Source organism: Pleurodeles waltl, chromosome 6, assembly GCF_031143425.1.
Source record: "Pleurodeles waltl isolate 20211129_DDA chromosome 6, aPleWal1.hap1.20221129, whole genome shotgun sequence".
Classification (NCBI taxonomy): Eukaryota; Metazoa; Chordata; class Amphibia; order Caudata; family Salamandridae; genus Pleurodeles; species Pleurodeles waltl.
This window is the reverse complement of record NC_090445.1, coordinates 835,079,706-835,102,317: the sequence shown is the minus strand read 5'-3', so window position 1 is coordinate 835,102,317 and position 22,612 is coordinate 835,079,706. Positions and strand designations below refer to the sequence as shown.

General features: G+C 45.8%; 1 protein-coding gene across 3 annotated transcripts in view; it reads left to right on the top strand.

The window, feature by feature from the left end:
* PDZD7 (PDZ domain containing 7) overlaps window positions 1-22,612 on the top strand; it is a 608,602-nt gene that overhangs the window by 161,637 nt on the left and 424,353 nt on the right. For all 3 annotated transcript variants that reach the window (XM_069239535.1, XM_069239534.1, XM_069239537.1), the window contains one exon: window positions 5,763-5,910. In XM_069239535.1, coding sequence (XP_069095636.1) covers window positions 5,763-5,910 — 148 coding nt within the window. The remainder of the gene's footprint in view (window positions 1-5,762; window positions 5,911-22,612) is intronic.

Genomic DNA, 22,612 nt, shown 5'->3' with positions numbered 1-22,612 from the left:
TTTTGGCACTGTAAGCTGTGAGATACTTTGGCAAACATTATCAGTTCAGGGCTACCCAACACAGTTAGTGTCACCTATTAAGGAATTGTGTAGCCATAATACCTCATCAGTCAGTTATGGTCCAAGGGGCAAAATCACTGAAAGTTTTAGTATAGACATTGGGGTCAAACAAAGATGTATATATGCTCCAGCCTTGTTAAGATTTTTATCAATGACATTGCCGACTACCTAGGGGACCTAAACCTTGACATACCGCTGTGTGGGTGCCACAAAATGGCAATTTTGCTTTTTGGCAATGACGCAGTGCTTCTGTCGTGCAAAGAACTAGCCATGCACAAGATCTTGTACGCATTCAAAAGCTGTTGTAACAATAAGGATTAACGGATTAACACTGCAAAGGCAAAATACAGCATTATAACGGGAAGCCCTAAATTGAGGAACTCTTTTAAAAAGTATGGAACACCGCTAAATTGTATTGACCACTACGATTACCTAAAAGCAAAGTTTGACTCCAGGTTGGCTTGGTCTGCCCAACTACTTAAAGGAGAGGCGACATTGAGTCAATATGCTGGCAGGGTGCTCAGTTTTGCCAAAGGAGCAGACTGATTCCTCCCCACCCCACCCCCGAAGCCTATACAGCAGAAGCCCTTCCTGCATGCCTATTTGGGAAAGAGCAATGGGGTTATAAAATTGTGAAATGGTTGGCTAAGGCTGAGAGCTGTTTTTCACGTTGCCATCTTCTGCTTAGTCCTGGAATTCCTATGGCAGCATTAAGGCATGAGGTGGGTGTTGAATCTATTTAGCTGCATTAAGCATTACATCACATCCCATATTGGGTAAGACGTTTGACAAAACTTGGGTTGGAACCCCACCTGGACGTCATGGGAGAGGTTTGGTCGCAAGGCAATAAAGTCAGATTAACCTGGTTTAGTCATGTGGCTAACACCCTGCAAACTATAGGATATGCTGATTGGTGGTCTGAGCTGGGAAGAATGATAAAGGACACTGGGCAAGTTGTGAAGGAAAGGTTCTGGTAATATGTGTTTACAAATCTGCGAGGTTGGGAGTTAGAGCAGCTTCGGACAGTGAAGCCGTTTCCTAATTTAAAATCATATCTAGATAAATTGAACGACCCCTTTAAAATATCGTTGTATATTAATTTTTCGACTAGGTATTTCGCTGGTGATGCAGTACACTAGTTCATGGCATAAGGTTGGGAGTAGTTCACCCAGTTACGGATGTGAATTCGGTTGGCGAGGGCTGTAGGGTCTGTATCGCATTTTATGCTGCTTTGTACTTTTACACTGAAAGCCAGAAGTGAGTATCTCCGCCCACTTTTTAAGGCCTATGCTACTAGAAATTGTAAGGATGCCCTGACATTTTGTATGCGCACTGATTCTGACCAAATTATTAATCATTTTTCTTCATATATATGTGGCTTGGAGAGTAACTTGACAGTTGCACTAGTCAGGCTACTTAGGAGCTTTTATTACCATTCTCATTCTCTTAAATTTAAATGTATATATTATTGATTGTCCTACAGCGGTAGATATTCGCCTGTGGCAAATGGTCTGGTTGCACTGGTGCTGCCACTGAACAGGGGTGACTGGGTGGGACAGGGCGTGAAGGACGGGGGACAGAGCATTTAAAAAAAAAAGAAAAATACCTACCTTTGAGGGGAGACACATTCGTATCTCCTCTGCCCTCTTCCTTTTCCCAGCTGCCCAGGCTTCCAGCCAATCGAGATGCTGCTAAAAGCAGACTGGGAATAGGAGCCTGGGCATGTTTTCTACCCGGCTGTGTTATAGTGCCGGGTAGAGAACATGCAAAGTGCGCACGCTCTTTTGGCCGGCCCAACACGGCCGGCTAAACAGACATGCACACTTTGTGTGCACATAGCCCCCCTCCAGCCCCCTCCCTCCAGCCCAACCCCGCACTGCACTACAAGGAAAAATAAAATGATAATAACGTAGTGTACTTTTATTATCATTTTATTTTTTCCTTTTTGGGAAATCTAGCTGGGCGATTCTCCTTCCGCCTTAGCAGAGAAGCTTCCCTGCCTGGTTGGTACAAAAGTCATCAACGCAGACCAGCATTTAATACTACTACTTGCCAAGAGTATCCATTTTGAAGAAGAGCTCTGTTAATTAGTACTTCTGGCCGGTACAAAAATAATCAATTTGGTCTGGCAGTTCATGCATGAAGGTATGTTAAATGTGTGTTCTTATAAAGAAAATATCAGCACTTTTTTTTTCCACCGGCCGGTTGCAATTACATGTTCTTATTTGCAGCTTCAAGGCTTGATCAAAGCCCTGGCACTGGCACTTTTTTAGGAGTAGGGCCACCATAATAAGCATTTTTATTTTGAATGACTTTTCTTATTTACATCTGTGATCTTTTACCCATATTTTGTTTTGGTCAGCCGCAACATAGCTATAGTATAAGGGTCACTTTGAAGTATTCCTCACTAAGGAGTCCTAGTGGGTACAAAAATTATCCATGTGACCCAGCAATTGACGTACTTCAGGCTGGCTGCAATAACTTGTTCCCACAAGAATTAACACTTTAAGAACTATTGAAATGCCCAGACACTAGCACTTTCCTAGTAGGCCATTGTGACAAGCACTTTAACATTGTCTCATTCTAATTTGGAGACTTTTTACATGGCTCCATGTCTGTCCTCCGATCAGCTTTAATGAATGTACTTTTTATGCATTAGTATTTTAGAGTTGGCTGTCTGCTCTGTACCAGTATGTTTTATTGTAATACTATGTTTTAATCATTTAAGTATGCTATTTAACTTTAAAAGTATTTGTATTTTGCTATACATATTGTATGGCCTGTCTAAGTCAGGCTGACGCAATAAAATACAATTGAATATATCAACTCAGTTATTTATTCAATGACAATCAAATTGTGTACTCGTGGGTCACAAAACAAGTGCACTATCTTGCTGTCAGACTCTGGTCATATTCGAATTATAATTGTCCAGTTTGGTATCATGTAACAGCCTGGGGACCACCAAACCTTTATGTCCTCTTTGTATTAAGGTTTCCTTCGTGTTAAGGTTATCTTTCTACATTATTTCAATGATTTCGATTATAAAACTGTTTTTGTGCTTGTATATTTTTTGGGTTATTGCTCATATAAATATTTTTCCTACAGATGATGCAACGTTTTTTATTGTTGAAGCGAATTGGCCTTGTGCACGCCAGTCTTCCCTCCTTCTCTCTTGCAGTGCCATAGCTCTCGCCAGGCATTGTATGTGCTGTTCTCATCCTTTATTTTGCAGCCATCTCTTTTCATCTGCAATGGTCTCTGATCCATTCCCTTTTCTGGGTTATTTTGCTTGCCTCACCCTCTCTCTTTCAATGTTTGTACTTCTTTCTGTAGGGAGCCCTCAACTTTTCAGAATGTGTTTTCTATCTCAGTAGTAGCTCTGCCCCCTTTTTCAGAAAGTTTGCACCTGCCCTTTGACGTACTCTGCAACGGGCTCAAGTTAACAGCTGCAAATATTAGCAACCACATCTCCTTAACTTTCCTTGCAACCCTTCGCTACCAGAAACATCTGCCTTACTGCGAATCAGTTAGCATTTTCCTATGATCTTACGAGCTGTGAAGGTGATAGTTTGTGGCAAATAGTCTTTAAATTATAAGTGACTGAGGTACCTACAGCATTCATAATTAATAGACAAATATGTACGTACTTGGTTAGCAATGGTTTATATTTATTCAGTTGCAACAGTACTGTGCACTACCTGGTGAAATTAAAATGAATATCGCCACATTGGGTAACATCAGTTTAAAGAATTACAAACTATACTTGAACGAGTAGTTGCCTGCAAAACTAATGTTTCTTTCCTTTGATTTGTGTTTCATGGTGTTTGTATGCCTTGTTTGTAAAGTTTATTGGTATTTATTTAGAAGAGTATTTCTAAGATGCTTTTTTCACCAATATCCATATTGAACATAAAAATGGCGAGTTGCACAGATACGTGCCATACTGTCTCCAAGTTACACTGTCTCAAATGTATTTGGTCATGAAATGTGTCCAGTGAATCATTTCCCATTTGGGTGTTTGCACCAAACCTCATATTGTGTACACCCATCAAGGATCTTCGTGAATACTCTTATCACTTTGGTCTCTTTAGTTGCTGTCCACCTAAGATTTTCTTCCACTTTGAAGTTTCCTTTTCAGGGCCTATTGTACATACATATGTCATGTCAATTCTTATGTGCAGACATGTTAAGTTTATGCTCAAATTAATGTTTCTCTGCAAAGACCGGGATGTGTTATTCTGCCTCCCCCATAATTATTGAAATGTGCCACACAATAACTACTGACATCACTGTGGGGCATCCATTTTATTACACATGTTTAGTAATTGCATATTCATTAAAGATTTGGGCCTGATTTAGATATTGGCGGATGAGGTACCCCGTCACAACAATGACGGATATCCCATTTGCCAAAATCTAAATCCCATAGGACATAGTAGGATATCAGTTTCGGCAGACAGGATATCCGTCACCGTTGTGACAGAGTATCCCATCTGCCAATATCAAAATCAGGCTCATTTTTGCCACTTCAGAAAATTATTTTGTCATCTGGAATTGAATACGTTTTCCTAACTAACATCGTCCATGGGCATGGCTTAACATGTAAATTGATATCAAATCGAGGCTTTAAATATATTATCAGGGTTCAGAAAACTTTCTTTCTGGATTAGGAGTGGACAAGCGCAGGTGCCTGCCCATAAATCTCAATCTAGCAGTTGATTTAAATGTTTAACCCAGGTATTGGAGTCTTTGCCTTCAATGTTTTGTGTCTGTCATTGAGACCAACAAGAATCTACTAGGTAGTGGAATTTGCATTAATGGACTCTGGGCCATATGTACGAACACTTTTTCCCATAGACATAGAATGGGTAAAAACCTTTGCTACATCTGGCCCTCTATTCTTTGGGACACTGGCGTTTTAGCATTTTATGTTTACAAAGTTTATCTCCTAGAGTTCTTCCAGATGTCCTTTTCCCTCAGAACATGTCACCAAATGTTGCCATTTTGTGACGATCTTTTTTCTTCTTACATGAGGTCATACTTCATGCATATTGTGAGACTTTATTTGGTGATATGGTGAGAGTCAATTGGTTCTCCAAGATTGTTCTACCAAGCCATCTATTTCACATTTCTGAAGTGCTGCAACATTTCATGAGTGCCCCTACAGAGTTTATTGCAAATATATGGGACTTTCTAGGTCATTTATATGAGCTATTCTAATACAGAGTATAAATGTAAACAATGGTTTAAAATGGGCTATTGTTAGACTATGATCAGATACATTTTTAGTTGAATGATTAATTTGATACTTTTGATGGGTGTAAGGTTTATTTACATTTCAGAATGTCTGCTCTCCCATTTAAGTGTTTGAATTGAAACAAACGGAAAAGAGTCACCCTTGCCCTTTGTATATTTTATATTTCTGGTTAATTGCTAGCATATCTTCAAATATAAATTGTCATCTCCCTTAAAACTTCTACCTGCAACCAACATTTAGTATAGATGCACAAATTAATTCCCCAGGCATTGCATCCAGATTTAAGGGCCATATGTACGAACACTTTTTCCCATAGACACAGAATGGGTAAAAACCTTTGCTACATCTGGCCCTAAGTTCCTTGTGTTCCATCTAGTATCATATTTTTTTATTTCAATCTATGGAGAGTCAACTTTCACAATGTTTTCATTTGATATTGTTATAGAGTTGACCCTGGAGGGTTGGCAGAGGAGCATGGCATCAGAGTTGGAGATCAAGTCCTTGCAGCCAACGGAGTCAACTTTGAAGACATAAGCCATAGCAAGGCAGTTGAAGTGCTAAAGGGGCAGACCCATGTCATGCTGACAATCAAGGTACCAACAAATCCATTTTCATAGTTCTTTTCTATGTTTTATATGCATCAAAGTGTTATGACCTCGAAGAAACGTCTGGATGACACCACAAGGAGGTATAATGCAAGCCTTAATGAGAGAAGACAGAAAACATGAGTGAAGAGACAGGCCACATATCCCAGATACATTAGTACTTAACAGGAGATTTAGCTGTAGGATTAGTTAAAAGCTGTAGAAGATGAGGCTAATGGAAGCTAAAGGCATGAACTAGACCACTAATACCTTTGAGTATTCTCTTCCAGGTTAGGAGAGCCAAATCTAGGGTAATCTTGGCAGCAAGAGTATATAAACCCAGTGTAAGGCTTCAGAAGCTGCTTGTTAACTTTCTTATATATATGGCTTCCTGATCTGGCTGTACTGACACTGTGTGCAAGTTCCCTCGACTTTCTGGTTTTCTCCCATTTCGTGTTCCCTTGTGTTAGTTGGATTTGGGCAGAATTTCCATTGTTTGCTTTTTGCTCTGTCCATTCATCCACCTTCTGGATGCACTGCTTCTTCTTGACACCCTTGGATTCCACACCGGTTTCCAGGTTTGTGGAGTTTGGAATGTAGTGATGACCAATGTTGGTTTCAATACTTCTCAGTATTTATTTACTTGATAGTTGTGTGTTTGTAAACAAGAATCACATCCCTGCAGAGCAGTGGTGGCTGGCAGCTTTAGGAGGGAGAGGGGCGGGCTGGAAGCACACACACACACACACACACACACACACACATACACACACTCATTCTTTCACACACAGACACGCCCCACATCCATTAACAACACTCATACCATTCAAACATGCACGCACGCACCAAACATTCATTTTAAAACATCACACAAACTCATTCTTTCACACACGCACGCACGCACATCCATCCATTAACACTCATAACATTCAAACATGCACGCATGCACCAAACATTAATTTTAAAAGATCACACACACTCATTCTTTCACACACACACAGGCACACACACACACACACACGCACATCCATTAACAACACTCATAACACTCAAACATGCAAGCGCGCGACAAACATTCAGTTTCAAACATAATACACACACACACACACACTTACTTTCAGCCTCCAAGTCCCAGGAGGTTTGGGCCTGCTGCCTTCCCTCATTGGCTGACCTGAGGTCAGCCAATGAGGGAAGGGAGCAGTCCCAGCCTCATCACAGAGTGGGATGGGGTCAGTGAGACTGCTGACCCTACCCCACTCTGTGACGAAGTGTCACTGATTGACACTCGCACTGGGTGCTTCAGGGCTTAAACCTGAAGCGCCCAGGGCGAGTGTCAATGGGTGACGCTTTCCTCGTCACCAGGGGAGGGCCTTGAGGCACCTTTGCTGAGCCGAGGAGGTCACGCCCATAGGAGCTGTGACCTCCTAAGCCCAGCAAAGTTCAGCTCAGGCAGCCAGGAGTCTGCGCAAATCGCGCATGGTTCAATCCTGGCTCAATCCTGGCTGTCTGAGCTGAAAATGAAGAGTGTCTGTCAGGCTGGCGTTTGTTCAGCCTGACAGACACTCTTCATGAGGGGCAAAAGATGGGGGGGCGTTGCCCCTTCGCCCTTAAGGACGGGCCGCCACTGCTGCAGAGCCTGCCAACCTTCTTGCCAAGTCAAAGAAACAGACCAGTGGTACCTTTTTTGTCTTTTTCTCTTCCTACCCCATTTCCCCCTCATTCACACTGACTTATATGTGTGTATCCTACTCCTTGCCAGGCAAGGAGGATTGGTATTCTCAACAACATCGTAGCTCTTCACTCAAGCTCGACACCAAGGCATTTTTTTACACCAAAATCATAGGAGTAGCAGAAATGACACTGCATGCCCCTTGACTCCTTATGGTAGTCGAGAAATTATATCATACATACTGTAACACTGAGTGCCCATTGTGTATGTTAACAGAGAAATCCTATATCATTCATAAAATTTAAATGTGACAATGCTTCTTGACTATAAAATGTCTTTGTTTCACAGCCGTTCAGGCTACCATCCCCAACTCCATGATGATGCTATTGTGGGTTGTTCTCAGGCCTTCTTGATGCCACTATTTTGTCAGGTTTAGTGACCCTGACAAACATGCCAGTATAGGGTGTTTGCAAATTTGGGGGTCTCTCATCTGTGCCCCAGTAATATAGTTTAGGGGCATCTAACCCCACATTGAGAATGCATTCCTTAATGGTAGTTTATTTAATGTTTTTTATTTAATTATGATTATTTAATAGGAAAACATGCACTAGACGTGTTTTGTGGTACCATGGGGTTTTAGGGTACTGGGTGTATGTGTGTCTAAAGTCTGTCCAGCACCTCTTCGTGATCCATTTGTTCAGTCAAAAACAATTCAGGACATTGAGTCACACCATTTATCTTCATTAAGGTTACCTTAATTCATTGAATATCATGGGGCAAATATCTACAGAGTACTCTACTGTTTCTCTAAGCTGTACTTGCCAAGAGTATCCATTTTGAAGAAGAACTCTGTTAATTCCAGAGCAGCTTGAGCACAAATCGGCACATGAGATATCAGCAAAGAATATTATTTTAGTTTAAAATATTGTATTAGGATTTTATAACAGACAACTATTATGTACTGTAAGAGGAGGATACAAGGATATTTAATATTACATTTGAAAAAAACATGCTTCTTAATATAAATGGGATGGGGCATGTAGATGAAAGAAAAAACAAGCAATAACAAAACAGAATTACTATCAAGATTGAAGTGCGTTGTTAATATAGTAACCAAAAATTCACAAATTAAGACCGCCTTAAAAGCTGAATTGATTTGCAGAGAGAAAACAAGACCTGTATAATTTTTTGTAAAATTGGTCCATTTTCACCACATTTGAGCAGATAAAATCATTGAGTATTTCCAATGAGCCATAATTGAGTTAATCCCTAATTGAATCGTATCAATGAATAATTTACCATGCTCTGTTTTCATTAGCACTCAAAGCTTTAGATGTATATGTAAGATATAATATATCTGACAGAGACTTCTAGTTGCAGATTCCTTACCCTAGAATTTGTTACTTTAGACTTTCCCCCAGGCATCAGACAGAATCCAGAGATTTTTCATTGAGCAGTACCCTTGTGCGCCGTCAGGTGGCTTTGGTCAACTCCGTATCTGTCAGAGGCATCGTGGTCACCGTGATGAAGTCGCAGTTGTACCTAAGCGCCACCCCGGTGTGCTGCCGTTAGTTCTTTCCTTTCTATGCCACGTTCAGATCCGGAGAGAGCAACCCTGGTAATTTTTTGACCAAATTTAACTTTTTTGTCTGCTTTTTTGACGAATTTGGTGTGTTGAGTCGATGTCCCGCAAGACCGGATTCAAACCCTGCAACGCCTGTCACCGAATGATGTCGGTGACGGATCTGCACCAGGTTTGTTTGTGGTGCCTGGAGTGCGCTCATGACCCAAAGTTGTGCTTCAGGTGCCAGGCCATGAACCTGAAGACTTTAAGGGAGCGGCCCCAAAAGCTTATGGTGACCCGGCACTCAACTCAGCATTGTTCCCGGTCTCGCTCGAGAGGAAGGTATCATGACCGCTCGCAGAGTCAGCACCCATCCTCTTCATCCCACTTAAAATTGTCGGGATATTCGGGTTACAAAAAGAAGAAGTAGAAGAAAGCAAAGCATTCTTCAACTTCACCCCGTTGCTCGGCCGATGCAACGCGGGAAGAGCATCAACTTTCTAGGCATCCATCCACGGAGACTACTTCTGGGTCTTTGCAGGAGGCTGGCCTGGCTTGTAGTGGGTACCAGAGGTACTTTCACCTTGTGCCAGGTCCAGTTATCCCTTATTAGTGTAGAAGAGGTGTTTCTAGCAGCTTAAGCTGATAGAAGGTAGCTATGGCAAAGCAGCTTAGGCTGAACTAGGAGACATGCAAAGCTCCTACTATACTACTGGTGTCATATGCACAATATCATAAGAAAACACAATACACAGTTATACTAAAAATAAAGGTACTTTATTTTTATGACAATATGCCAAAAGTATCTCAGTGAGTACCCTCAGTATGAGGATGCCAAATATACACACGATATATGTACACAATACCAAAATTATGCAGTAATAGCAAAAGGAAGTAATGCAAGCAGTGTAAAGTTACAATATATTGCAATAGGAGCACATAGGTATAGGGGCAACACAAACCATATACTCCAAAAGAGGAATGCGAACCACGAATGGACCCCAAACCTATGTGAGCTTGTAGAGGGTCTCAGGGACTGTAAGAAAACAGTGAGGGTTAGAAAAATAGCCCACCCCAAGACCCTGTAAGGTAGGTGTAAAGTGCACCTACAACCCCCAGAGAGCACAGAAGTCGGGATAGGGGGATTCTGCAAGGAAAACCAACACCAGCAATGCAACAACAGTGGATTTCCGGACCTGAGTACCTGTAAGACAAGGGGACCAAGTCTAAGAATCGCGACAGTGTAGAGAGTGGGCAGGAGCCCAGGAAATGCCAGCTGAGGGTGCAAGGAAACTGCCACTGGATGGAAGAAGCTTGGTGTTTTGCAAGAACGAAGAGGACTAGGAACTTCCCCTTTGGAGGATGGATGTCCCACGTCGTGAAGAAGCTTGCAGAGGTGTTCCCACGCAGAAAGACCGCAAAGAAGCCTTGCTAGCTGCAAGGGTCGCGGTTAGGGATTTTGGATGCTGCTGTGGCCCAGGAGGGACCAGGATGTTGCCACTTGGATGAGGCGACAGAGGGGGCGTCCAGCAAGTCAGGGAGCCCTCACAGAAGCAGACAGCACCCGCAGAAGTACCGGATCAGGCACTTAGAAGAGGAGTGAACCGGAGTCCACCCGAAGTCACAAAGGGGAGTCCCACAACGCCGGAGGACAACTCAGAAGGTTGTGCACTGCAGGTTAGAGTGTGGGGGACCCAGGCTTGGCTGTGCACGAAGGAAATCCTGGAAGAGTGCACAGGAGCCGGAACAGCTACAAATCACGCGTACCCAGCAATGCAGTCTAGCGTGGGGAGGCAAGGACTTACCTCCACCAAACCTGGACTGAAGAGTCACTGGACTGTGGGAGTCACTTGGACAGAGTTGCTGAGTTCCAGGGACCACTCTCGTGCTGAGAGGGGACCCAGAGGACCGGTGATGCAGTCTTTTGTTGCCTGCGGTTGCAGGGGGAAGATTCCGTCGACCCACGGGAGATTTCTTCAGAGCTCCTGGTGCAAGAAGGAGGCAGGCTACCCCCAGAGCATGCACCACCAGGAAACAGTCGAGAAATCCGGCAGGATGAAGCGATACAAGGTTGCAGTAGTCGTCTTTGCTACTTTGTTGCGGTTTTGCAGGCGTCCTGAGTAGTCAGCGGTCGATCCTTTGGCAGAAGGTGAAGAGGGAGATGCAGAGGAACTCTGGTGAGCTCTTGCATCTATATCTGAAGAATTCCCAAAAGCAGAGACCCTAAATAGCCAGAAAAGGAGGTTTGGCTACCTAGGAAGGAGGATACGCTAGTAAGAAAGGTAAGAGTCTATCAGAAGGAGTCTCTGACGTCACCTGCTGGCACTGGCCACTCAGAGCAGTCCAGTGTGCCAGCAACACCTCTGTTTCCAAGATGGCAGAGGTCTGGGGCACACTGGAGGAGCTCTGGGCACCTCCCCTGGGAGGTGCAGGTCAGGGGAGTGGTCACTCCCCTTTCCTTTGTCCAGTTTCGCGCCAGAGCAGGGCTGGGGGATCCCTAAACCGGTGTAGACTGGCTTATGCAGAGATGGGAAGCATCTGTGCCCATCAAAGCATTTCCAGAGGCTGGGGGAGGCTACTCCTCCCCAGCCATCACACCTATTTACAAAGGGAGAGGGTGTCACACCCTCTCTCAGAGCAAATCCTTTGTTCTGCCTTCCTGGGCCAGGGCTGCTTGGACCCCAGGAGGGCAGAAACCTGTCTGAGGGGTTGGCAGCAGCAGCAGCTGCAGTGGAGACCCCGGAAAGGCAGTTTGGCAGTATCCGGGTTCTGTGCTAGAGACCTAGGGGATCATGGAATTGTCTCCCCAATGCCAGAATGGCATTGGGGTGACAATTCCATGATCTTAGACATGTTACATGGCCATGTTCGGAGTTACCATTGTGGCGCTATACATAGGTAGTGACCTATGTATAGTGCACGCGTGAAATGGTGTCCCTGCACTCACAAAGTCCGGGGAATTTGCCCGAACAATGTGGGGGCACCTTGGCTAGTGCCAGGGTGCCCACACACTAAGTAACTTTGCACCCAACCTTCACCAGGTGAAGGTTAGACATATAAGTGACTTATAAGTTACTTAAGTGCAGTGGTAAATGGCTGTGAAATAACGTGGACGTTATTTCACTCATGCTGCACTGGCAGGCCTGTGTAAGAATAGTCAGATCTCCCTATGGGTGGCAAAAGAAATGCTGCAGCCCATAGGGATCTCCTGGAACCCCAATACCCCGGGTACCTCAGTACCATATACTAGGGAATTATAAGGGTGTTCCAGTATGCCAATGTGAATTGGTGAAATTGGTCACTAGCCTGTTAGTGACAATTTGGAAAGCAGTGAGAGCATAACCACTGAGGTTCTGGTTAGCAGAGCCTCGGTGAGACAGTTAGTCATCACACAGGGAACACATACAGGGCACACTTATGAGCACTGGGGCCCTGTCTGGCAGGGTCCCAGTGACACATAGACTAAAACAACATATATACAGTGAAATATGGGGGTAACATGCCAGGCAAGATGGTACTTTCCTACAGTCTTCTCCGTGCCTCCCCGACTTTCCAGGAGCCGGAGCCACCTCTCCCCAACGTAAGGAATTTTATGAGGTCATCCGCCTCATTTATGGGCAGACTGACCCACCTGCGGTGCCTCCGGGGCATAGGGGCACTCAGATGGGGGACCTTTGGGCTCCAGCCCCCGAAGATCCCTCCGGATCCATTGTCCGTCGCAACCTTCTGTGCCTCCAGCTAAGTCATCAACTCTCCCGACGTCAGTTGGGCCCATAATCGACGATGAATCAGTCCTCATCCCGGATGACTCGGAGCTGGAGCAGCGTCGTTCAACGCCGCTTTCGACTTTAACAGGGCCTACTCACCCCAGGTTGGATTAGGACCCTAATTATTATCGGTACGAATATGGAGAAGGATTGGAGAGGTTGCTGGACCCTTTGGAATTCCAGCTAGACAACCCCGACTTGGACTGGGCACAGGAATCGGGTGAGGCCAGTGGTTTGGATACTCCTCCAGACGTTGGCATGCTTTGTTCTCATTTTGTGGCTACGGTGGAGGGAGCCTCTTACTTAATGGTGGTCAGTAGGACGGCTAAGCTCCTTGGCCTCGAACTTCCTACTGTGTCAATCAGGACTAATCTTCTGACGGAAGTGCTTCAGCCGGGGGCTTCCACTTCGGAGCCTCTCCTCCCACTTAATGAAGCCTTCATTGATGTCCCTCTGGGTACTTGGTCTAGACCCAGCACAGGGGCTCCTGTGAATAGAAACAATTGCCCACCGCTGTCAGCCCACCCTGAACGACCCTAAATTCCTGTCCCAACACCCCACTTCTGAGAGCTTTAGCATCCTTGACTTCTGGTGCATTCCCATCCACTCCCCTGGATAGGGAATCAAAGAGACTGGATCAAATTGGGAAGAAGATGTTTTATTCCTCCAGTCTGGCATTGCGGTCCATGAACCGCATGTCTTTTGGGCCGCTCCACCCATTCACTGTGGGATACAGCTGCACAAGTACTGCTGCAGGTCCTGGAGGAGGCCCAAGCCATCATCTCTCAAGCTGATGCTGATGGGAGGGATGCAATTAAGTTTACAATTCATTGTGGGCTGGACTCGACCAACTCTCTAGCTAAATCAGTTGCATCAACGGTGGCCTTGAGGCGCCACATCTGATTGAGGACATCTGGTTTCTCCTGCGAGTTTCAGGCAGCGGTTTGGTCCCTTGGCCTAGCGACTGCCCCTCATCCACCACAGTGCGCCTTTTGGTCCTTTTGTGGCCATGGAAGGGGCTCCCTGCTGCGTCCTTACCCTGCCAGCCACATAGGTGTGCATGCTTTCCAGCCCCTGCGTGGCCGTGGACTCCCACGGGCTCATGGGACAGAGAACCCAGAGGTCTGCCCATTCCACCCTTGCCCCTGCCGCACCCTCCAAGCCTTCCTAGTCCATCACCCATCTTAAACCAGTTGGAGGCAGGATCCGCCATCACCTTCCCCACTGGAAATCTATCATGACGGATAGGTTGGTTCTGCAAATAGTTCGAAGGGGCTACTTCCTCTCCTTTGAGACTACCCCTTCGACCATGCCTTCATCCTTCTGCCACTTAACGGAGAATCATCTGGCACTTCCCCAACAGGAAGTCACAGCTCTTTTGACCAAGGAAGCCATAGAGAGGGTCTCTGTGTCAGAGGTAGGCTGTGGTTGTTATTCCCGCTACTTTCTGGTGCCCAAAAAGGACAAGGGCCTGCGTCGTCCTATCCTAGACCTTCAGTCCTGCAATCTCTTCCTCAAGAAGAAGTTCAAAATGCTCACTGTGGCTCAGGTCCTGTCTGCCTTGCACCCAAAAGACTGGATGATAGACTTGCAGGACACTTATTTCCATATACCAATCCTGCCTGCCCATAGGTGCTGCTTACGGTTCGTGGTAGGTCACAAACACTTTCAATTTACTGTGCTCCCCTTTGGCCTTACCAGGGTCTCTCGGGTGTTCACGAAAGTGATGGCGGTGGTCAAAGCACATCAGCGCATGTTAGGGATTTCAGTCTTCACCTACCTCGACGACGGGCTGTTGAAGGTGAACACGCCCCAGAAAGTAGGCTCCCACCTTCAGACTGCGGTGAACCATCCCCTGACTCCTTCTCAGATGCTCCCTTTCATTGGAGCTGTTCTGGGCACACTACAGTTTCGGGTCTGTCCTCGCGAAAAGCGAGTCCAGGATATTCAGGCTATGATTTTGATGTTTCAGCCTCTTTCCTGGATTTCGGTGAGAATGACTCTGAAGCTGCTAGGCCTCATGGCCTCCTGCATCCAGTTGGTCACTCTTGCCAGATGGCTTATGCGTGCTCTGCAGTGGTACCTGAAGTTCCAATGGGCACAGCATCAGTGGAATCTCTCTGACATGGTCCAGATCTCGGAGGGAACTGCTATCACAGTGTCCTTTCCTCAGGATCTGCACACCGCCGAACAACAGGCCCACCTTCCAGCGTCACCAACTCAGAAAGCTATTATAGCACAGAGTTATGGTGAAGCAAGTCGGGGGGAAGGGAATTATGGTAGGGAACAGCAGGGAGAGAGATCTGAAAAGGAAAAATGGTTAAGCATGTATGTATATACTTGTTCATAACAGCATTACCATTCAATTATACATTTAGACAAAGGCATCTCCGTGAATGCAAGTGTTGAGACCCTTATGGAATAAACAAAGGCGTCTCCGTGGATGCACGAGTTGAGACCCTTATGGAATACACAAAGGCGTCTCTGTGAATGCAAGTGTTGAGACCCTTACGGAAAAAACAAAGGCGTCTCTGTGAATGCAAGTGTTGAGACCCTTATAGAATAGACAAAGGCGTCTCCATGTGTGCAAGAGTTGAGACCCTTATGGAATAGACAAAGGCGTCTCCATGTGTGCAAGAGTTGAGACCCTTATGGAATAGACAAAGGCGTCTCCATGTGTGCAAGAGTTGAGACCCTTATGGAATAGACAAAGGCGTCTCCATGTGTGCAAGAGTTGAGACCCTTATGGAATAGACAAAGGCATCTCCATGTGTGCAAGTGTTGAGACTCTTATGGAATAGACAAAGGCGTCTCAGTGGATGCAAAAGTTAAGACCCTTATGGAATAGACAAAGGCATCTCCGTGAGTGCAAGTGTTGAGACCGTTATGGAATAGACAAAGGCGTCCCTGTGGATGCAAGTGTTGAGACCCTTATGGAATAAACTAAGGCGTCTCCGTGGATGCAAGTGTTGATAGAATCATGGTACTTCATGTCATGAGCATTAAACAAAACTGGGCGTGGCCCTTCTCTGAATCATGGAACAAGAACGAACTGAGACCTCTGAACCTTGAGAAGGCAAGAGCTTGGACCATAGACATACTCTGAACATCAATCATGCAACTACTATGCATTCATAAACATAAAACGTTTGGTCTCAGTCTAGAAATTCGCAAAGACTTAAATATGTATCTCACATATCATCAAAGACTTAAATATGTCTCTCACATATTATGCTTCCAAAAACAATGAAACTATGATTTGCTTATCTTTGAAACGTTTTCACATTTGCCACCTAGGCCTGAAAGTTTTACTCCTGTAAACTGAAGCACCTTGATTATTGGACCAAGGGCGCTTTACTCATGTAAACTGAAGCGCTTTGATTGCTGTGCCAAGGGCGCTTTACTTCTGTTTAACTGAAGCACTTTGAATGTTGTGCCAAGGGTGCTTTACTCCTGTGAACTGAAGCGCTTTGAATGTCGTGCCAAGTGCGCTTTACTCCTGTGAATTGAAGCGCTTTGAATGTCGTGCCAAGTGCGCTTTACTCCTGTGAACTAAAGCACTTTGAATACCATGCCAAGTGCGCTTTACTCCTGTGAACTGAAGTGCTTTAAATGTCGTGCCAAGGGCGCTTTACTCCTGTGAACTGAAGCGCTTTGGATGCTATGCCAAGGGCGCTTGACTACTGTGAACTGACATGCTTTAATTGCTGTGCCAAGAGCACTTTACTCCTGTGAACTGAAGCGCTTTGAATGTTGTGCCAAGTGCGCTTTACTCCTGTAAGCTGAAGCGCTTTAAATGTTGTGCCAAGTGCGCTTTACTCCTGTGAACTGAAGCGCTTTAAATGTTGTGCCCGGGACGCTTTACCAGTGTGGCCTGAAACGCTTTGCTTGTTATGCTAAGGGACGCTTTACCTTTTGGAATTAACCACTTCCTTCAAACTTGGATTCAGCAAGGCCTTTCCGCTATGCATATGACCTACTCATTTTGGAATGCATTATGGAAACAAGGATACTTCGGTTGGATGACACTCTGCCATTCGGTAACTCTACTCTTTTGCCACGAGGTCTGGCTACATCGAAGTCTTCAAAATAGTAAGCAATGTGCTTGGGTGTGTCTGGGCTTTATATGCCTGCCACACCCCAAGATGGCTGTTACCTCTAAAAACATGGGAATTGTAGTCCCTTCATGGAATAGCACTGATAAGTGCATCTTGTCCACGAATGACCTGAACCTGCAGCTCTATGAGCTTTGCCACAGGGCAGACGACGGTGATGGCCACCTTTGGAACAAGAGGGGATGACAATTGGTGCGCAGAAAGGGCCGCAGAGCCGCGCAGCGGAGTTTCGCGCATTGTTCTAATCCTGACACTGCGAAAGACCTGCTGTAGTGGCCATCGAATCGCGATTGGGTCAGAGGCAGATCCCTCTCCCTTCCCCAAACAGAGGTCACAGTAGTGACAGATGCTTCACTCCTGGGATGGGGCAGCCACATGGGAGAGGCGAAGATCAGAAGTCTCTGGTCTCCAGTGGGGTCCGGACTCCACATCAATCTTTTGGGACTCTGAGTGATCAGACTTGCATTGAAGGCATCTCTTCCCTCTTTGAAAGGGAAAGTGTTGCAGGTTTTCACAGACAACACTGCCGCCATGTGGTACTGCAACAAGCAAGGCAGAGTGGGGTTGTGGACCCTCCGTCTAGAGGCTCTTCACCTCAGGACGTGGCTGGAACATCAGGGCATCACCATGGTGGTTCAACATTTGGCAGGCTCTCTGAACACCAGAGCAGATAAACTCAACCGTTGATGCTTAGTCAGTCACAAATAACATCTCCATCTGGAGGTGACACAAGGCCTCTTTCAGCAGTGGGGAGAGCCTTGGTTAGATCTGTTCACCTCTGCAGAGAATGTGCAATGTCAGCTGTTTTGCGCTGTCGCGTGGGCTCTCATTATTCTAAATGAGACTACTCGATTTCTAGGTAGCAGGATCGATAACGGTGTGGGGGACTGAGTCTGACCCACGTGTAAAGAACTCTGTCACCCTAAATCCAGTTTTTGCTCCGGCTAACTAGCAGTGCCTCATTTCTCCCATGTGGGAGGAATGATTTGGCAGCCGAGCGCATGACATCTTTGGAACTTCTCAGGGAAGTCGTGGTTACTCAGATCCAAACCAACTCTCTTATTTCCAATATGATCTCATATACAAATGACAAAGACAGTATAAGTTTTATATAATGTTTCAATAAAACGACTGTATTTTAGATTTTAAGGCGTGAGCCGCAATAACCAGAACGATACAACACAGTAGGATTGTGATAGTTACAAGGAGAGTAAAACATAAAAACAAAGCTATCATATTGTCAAACAGTTTCTACTCTCCCTCTGCTTGTTCTATCTAGAGCACAGCATGTTAAGCTTCTAGCTTGCCTATTAGAATCACTATGGGGATATCAGCCCTCATACCTGAGCAAAGACCTGTGATCTTGGTTCAGCATCTGCAACGAGGCAGTCAGCGTCAAGTTGTGGTTCCCTGGTCGGAATCTCCCTCTTGCGTGTACTGGGACAAGGAAGTTAGTTTATAACTAACATGTCAGCGTGATCACAAAATGTCCCTACGCAGGAATGCCCAGTCTAAACTCTTACCACGTCTATCGGCAATGTACCAGACTGTATCCTTGACTGAAGCACAGAGTAAATATGTTATGGAGAACTCCAGTGCTGAAGTAGGCAAAACAGTGTGATATGAATAAAAAACAACACCGTAGAACTGGCTATTTGAAAAATAACAGTACGAAGCCTAATAAAAAAGCATGTAGAGCAAAGTGCACAGAAGCTCTAAGCTATTAGCAAATGAATAAAATATATTCAGGGCAAAATGCACAAAGGCCTAAAGCCTGAAGCTAAAGCGCAATGAATACGTAAAACTAACCACACTACAGCGCGTTGGAGTTTCTAAGGTGGCACTTGCTCATTGACACTTTTTATCTCAAGTGGAACTCAGGCCTTGTAGGAAAGTACCCTCTTTCTTGGCATGGTTACCCCTATTTTCTGCCTGATGCCAGTGTGTTTGACTGCGTCACTGGGATCCTGCTAACCAGGACCCCAGTGATTATTCTCTCTCTCCCTTAAATGTGGTTGTTGGTTACTGTTATCACAGTATTTCACCCACAATTGGCATACTGGTGCCCCCTTATAAGTCCTTAGTATATGGTACCTAGGTACCCAGAGCATTGGGATTCTAGGGGATCCCTATGGGCTGCAGCATATATTTTACCACCCATAGGGAGCCCATGCAAAGGCTTCCGCAGGACTGCCATTGCAGCCTGCGTGAAAAGGTGCAAGCACTCTTTCACTGCTGTTTACACTGCACCAGATCATTTAAGTCACCCCTATAGCGGCCCTCCAGCCCTGAGAGCAGAGTGCAAAGTAACTGTGTGTGAGGGCACCCCTTCACTAGCAGAGGTGCCCACACAACCTTCAGGACCATTTTCCCAGACTTTGTGAGTGTGTGGACACCATTTTAACGCGTACTGGACATAAGTCACTATCTATGTACAGCTACATAATGGTAACTCCGAACATAGGCTTGTTTGGTATCAAACATGTTGGAATCATACCCCAAGGCTTTTACGAGCATTGGTTTTATGATTCCATGCACTGTTGGGGCACCTTTAGAGTACACCCAGTAGTGCCATTTCAGCCTCCTGAGGTTTTCCAGGCAGCCCCAGCTGGTGCCACCTCACAGATAGGTTTCTGGTCTTCTTTTCCTTGAGAAGCTCAAGCCCAGGAAGACAGAAAAAAGGATTACCTTTGAGAGAGGGGTGTTACACCCTCTCCCTTTGGAAATAGGTGCAGGCTGGGGAGGGGTAGCCTCCTCAAGCCACTGGAAATGCTTTGTAGGGCACATCTGGTATCCTCCTTGCATAAACCATTCTACACTGTTTCAGGCACCCCAAGTCCCTGCTCTGGCGTGAAACTCAAGAAAGGAAAGGGGGGGTCACGCCCCTGTCCATCACCCCCCAGGGGTGGTGTTCAAAGCTCCTCCAGAGGGTCCCTGGGTTTTGCCATCTTGGATTCAAGGTTAGCAGGGATCTCTGGGAGCATCTGAATGGCCAGTGCCAGCAGGTGACATCAGAGCCATCCCCTGATAGGTGCTTACCTGGTTAGCTGACCAATCCACCTTTCTGGGCTATTTAGGGTCTCTCCTTTGGGTGGTTTCTCAGATTCAGCTTGCAAGACTCCAGCAGGAATCCTCTGCATCCTCCACTTTGACTTCTCACTGAAGAAACAGCATCTGGATCCTCCAGGAACTCTACAAGCTGCAACAAAGAAGCAAGACGCCTTCTACAACATTGTTTCTCCGGCTCCTGCCAGCAACTGCAACTCTTTCCTAGTTGTGCATCCTCTGAAGACAGCCCGTCTTCAGCCTGCTTAAGAAGAGCCTTGGGGGGAAGGCGTCACTCCCCTGCTTCTGCAGGCACCAACTGCAATGACGACTGGCTGCGTGGATCCCCTCTCCTGCTGAGATGCGTGGATCCTGCATCACGGGGGTGGACTGAAGTGGTCCCGATGGTCCTCTCTTCTAACTGTCCAATTTTGGTGGAGGTAAGAGCTTGCTTCCCCACACAAGACAATTCCCCCATGGACAACATGTTGTGCAGCTGCCAACGCTTGTTGGTATCCTTCCTCCAAGTCCTTCATGCATCTTGAAGCTCCGGCCCCCAGCACTCTATCCTGCAATGCACAGCTTCCTGAGTGGTTCTCCAGCGGCATGGGAGCTTTTGTCGTAGTGCTGCGTGGGCCTCTTCTGCAACTTGCTTGTCCCGATGCTGTGTGCGCTGCCTGGTCTTCTGTGGGCTCTCTAAGTTGCTTAGAGCCCCCTCTGAGTTCCCCTTTTGGGTAGAGTCCACCTGGTCCTTCCTGGTCCCGGGCAGCTCCATTTTCCACTGACCTTGAGCTTTGCATGTGCCAAGGCTTGTTGGCAGACTCAGACTACGCAAACCCAACTGCAGTCCTCCATCTGGCGTGAGACGTCACTTGCATCCTCCAGGAACTCAACTTCGTCTTCTTGGGTGCACTGCTGACTTTTCTTCTTCACAGGTGGTTCTCCTTTTACACCTTCATCCGGGTTAGCAGGGGTTCCTGCTCTTCCTGGACTCTTCTGTGCTTCTTGAACTTGGTCCCCTACTCCAACAGGTCTTCTTGTCCAGGAATCCACTGTTGGTGTCTTGCAGTCTCTTGTGGTTCTTGCATAATTCTTCTTCTTGTTTCTGTGTGTGTTCTGGGAAAGTTACTGTGATTTACTCCTACTTTCCTGGTCACTGGGGTGGGTTCTAGTACTTACCTCTGGGGTTTTCTAGTACTCCTAGCTCCCCTGTACACATTACACTTGCCTAGGTGGGGGACCGACTTTCGCACTCCACTTTCTTATTATATGGTTTGTACTCCCCCAGGCCAATTTCTAACTATTGTGATTTTCACTAAATGCACTGTTTTCTAACTGTTTTATGCCTATTTCTGCATGCTAGTGTATATCATTTGTGTATTACTTACCTCCTAAGGGAGCATAGTCACTATGGTGTTTTGGGCATTTGTGTCACCAAAATAAAGTACCTTTATTTTTGTAACACTGAGTATTTTCTTTCATGTGTGTGAGTACTGTGTGACTACAGTGGTATTGCATGAGCTTTGCATGTCTCCTAAATAAGCTTTAGCTGCTCATCCACAGCTACCTCTAGAGAGCCTGGCTTTTAGACACTGCCTTCACTACAATAGTAAAGGATAACTGGACCTGGTTTAAGGTGTAAGTACCATAGGTACCCACCACACACCAAGCCAGATTCCTACAGGCCTACTTTACGCCTTCCTGCCAATATCACTTGTGTCCAGAGTTCTGAAGAAGATCAAGAACGACTGGGCCGAAGTAATCCTTGTGGCTCCAGACTGGGCATGAAGGGTACCCAGAGCTACTGAGCATGGCTAGAGATCCTCTGATCTTCTGTCACAACAGCATTGGACAGTTCTCCACCCGAACCTTTCCAATCTTTGCCTACATGCTTGGACCTTGAGTGGTGACAATTGACAGCGTTCGACCTTCCGCCCGAAGTCTGTGATGTTATCTTGGCAGCCAGGCATCCCTCCACCAAAACAGTGTATGCCTGTCATTGGCATAAATTTGTGGCATGCTATAGCAACAAGTCTGTTGACTCCCTTTCTGCACCTCTCTCTGAGGTCCTCTTGTTCATACTTTCTTTGGCCCAACACAGCTCGCTTTGGGCACCCTTAAAGGTTATCTGTCGACCATCTCAGCCTTTCTTAGATTGCCAGACCAACTTTCCTTATTCACATCTCCCATTGTTGGAAGGTTCTTGAAAGGCCTTACCCATTTCTTTCTTCCAACCCCGTTCATTATGCCCAAATGGGACTTGAACCTGGTCCTAACATATCTCATGTGTGCCCCTTTTGAGCCGGTGCACAATTGTCCCTTGCGGCTCTTGGCTTTCAAAACTGTTTTTCTCATTACCATCACCTCTGCTTACAGATCGAGTGAGCTTCAAACTCTTTCTTCCAAACCACCATTTTTGTCTGTAAATCCTGATAAAGTGGTGATTCCTTCCTAAGGTTCTTACTCCTTTTCACATAGGTGAATCCATCACCTTCCCTACTTTTTACACCCCCCCACATCCCTTTTCTGAAGAGGAGAGACTCCATTGTCT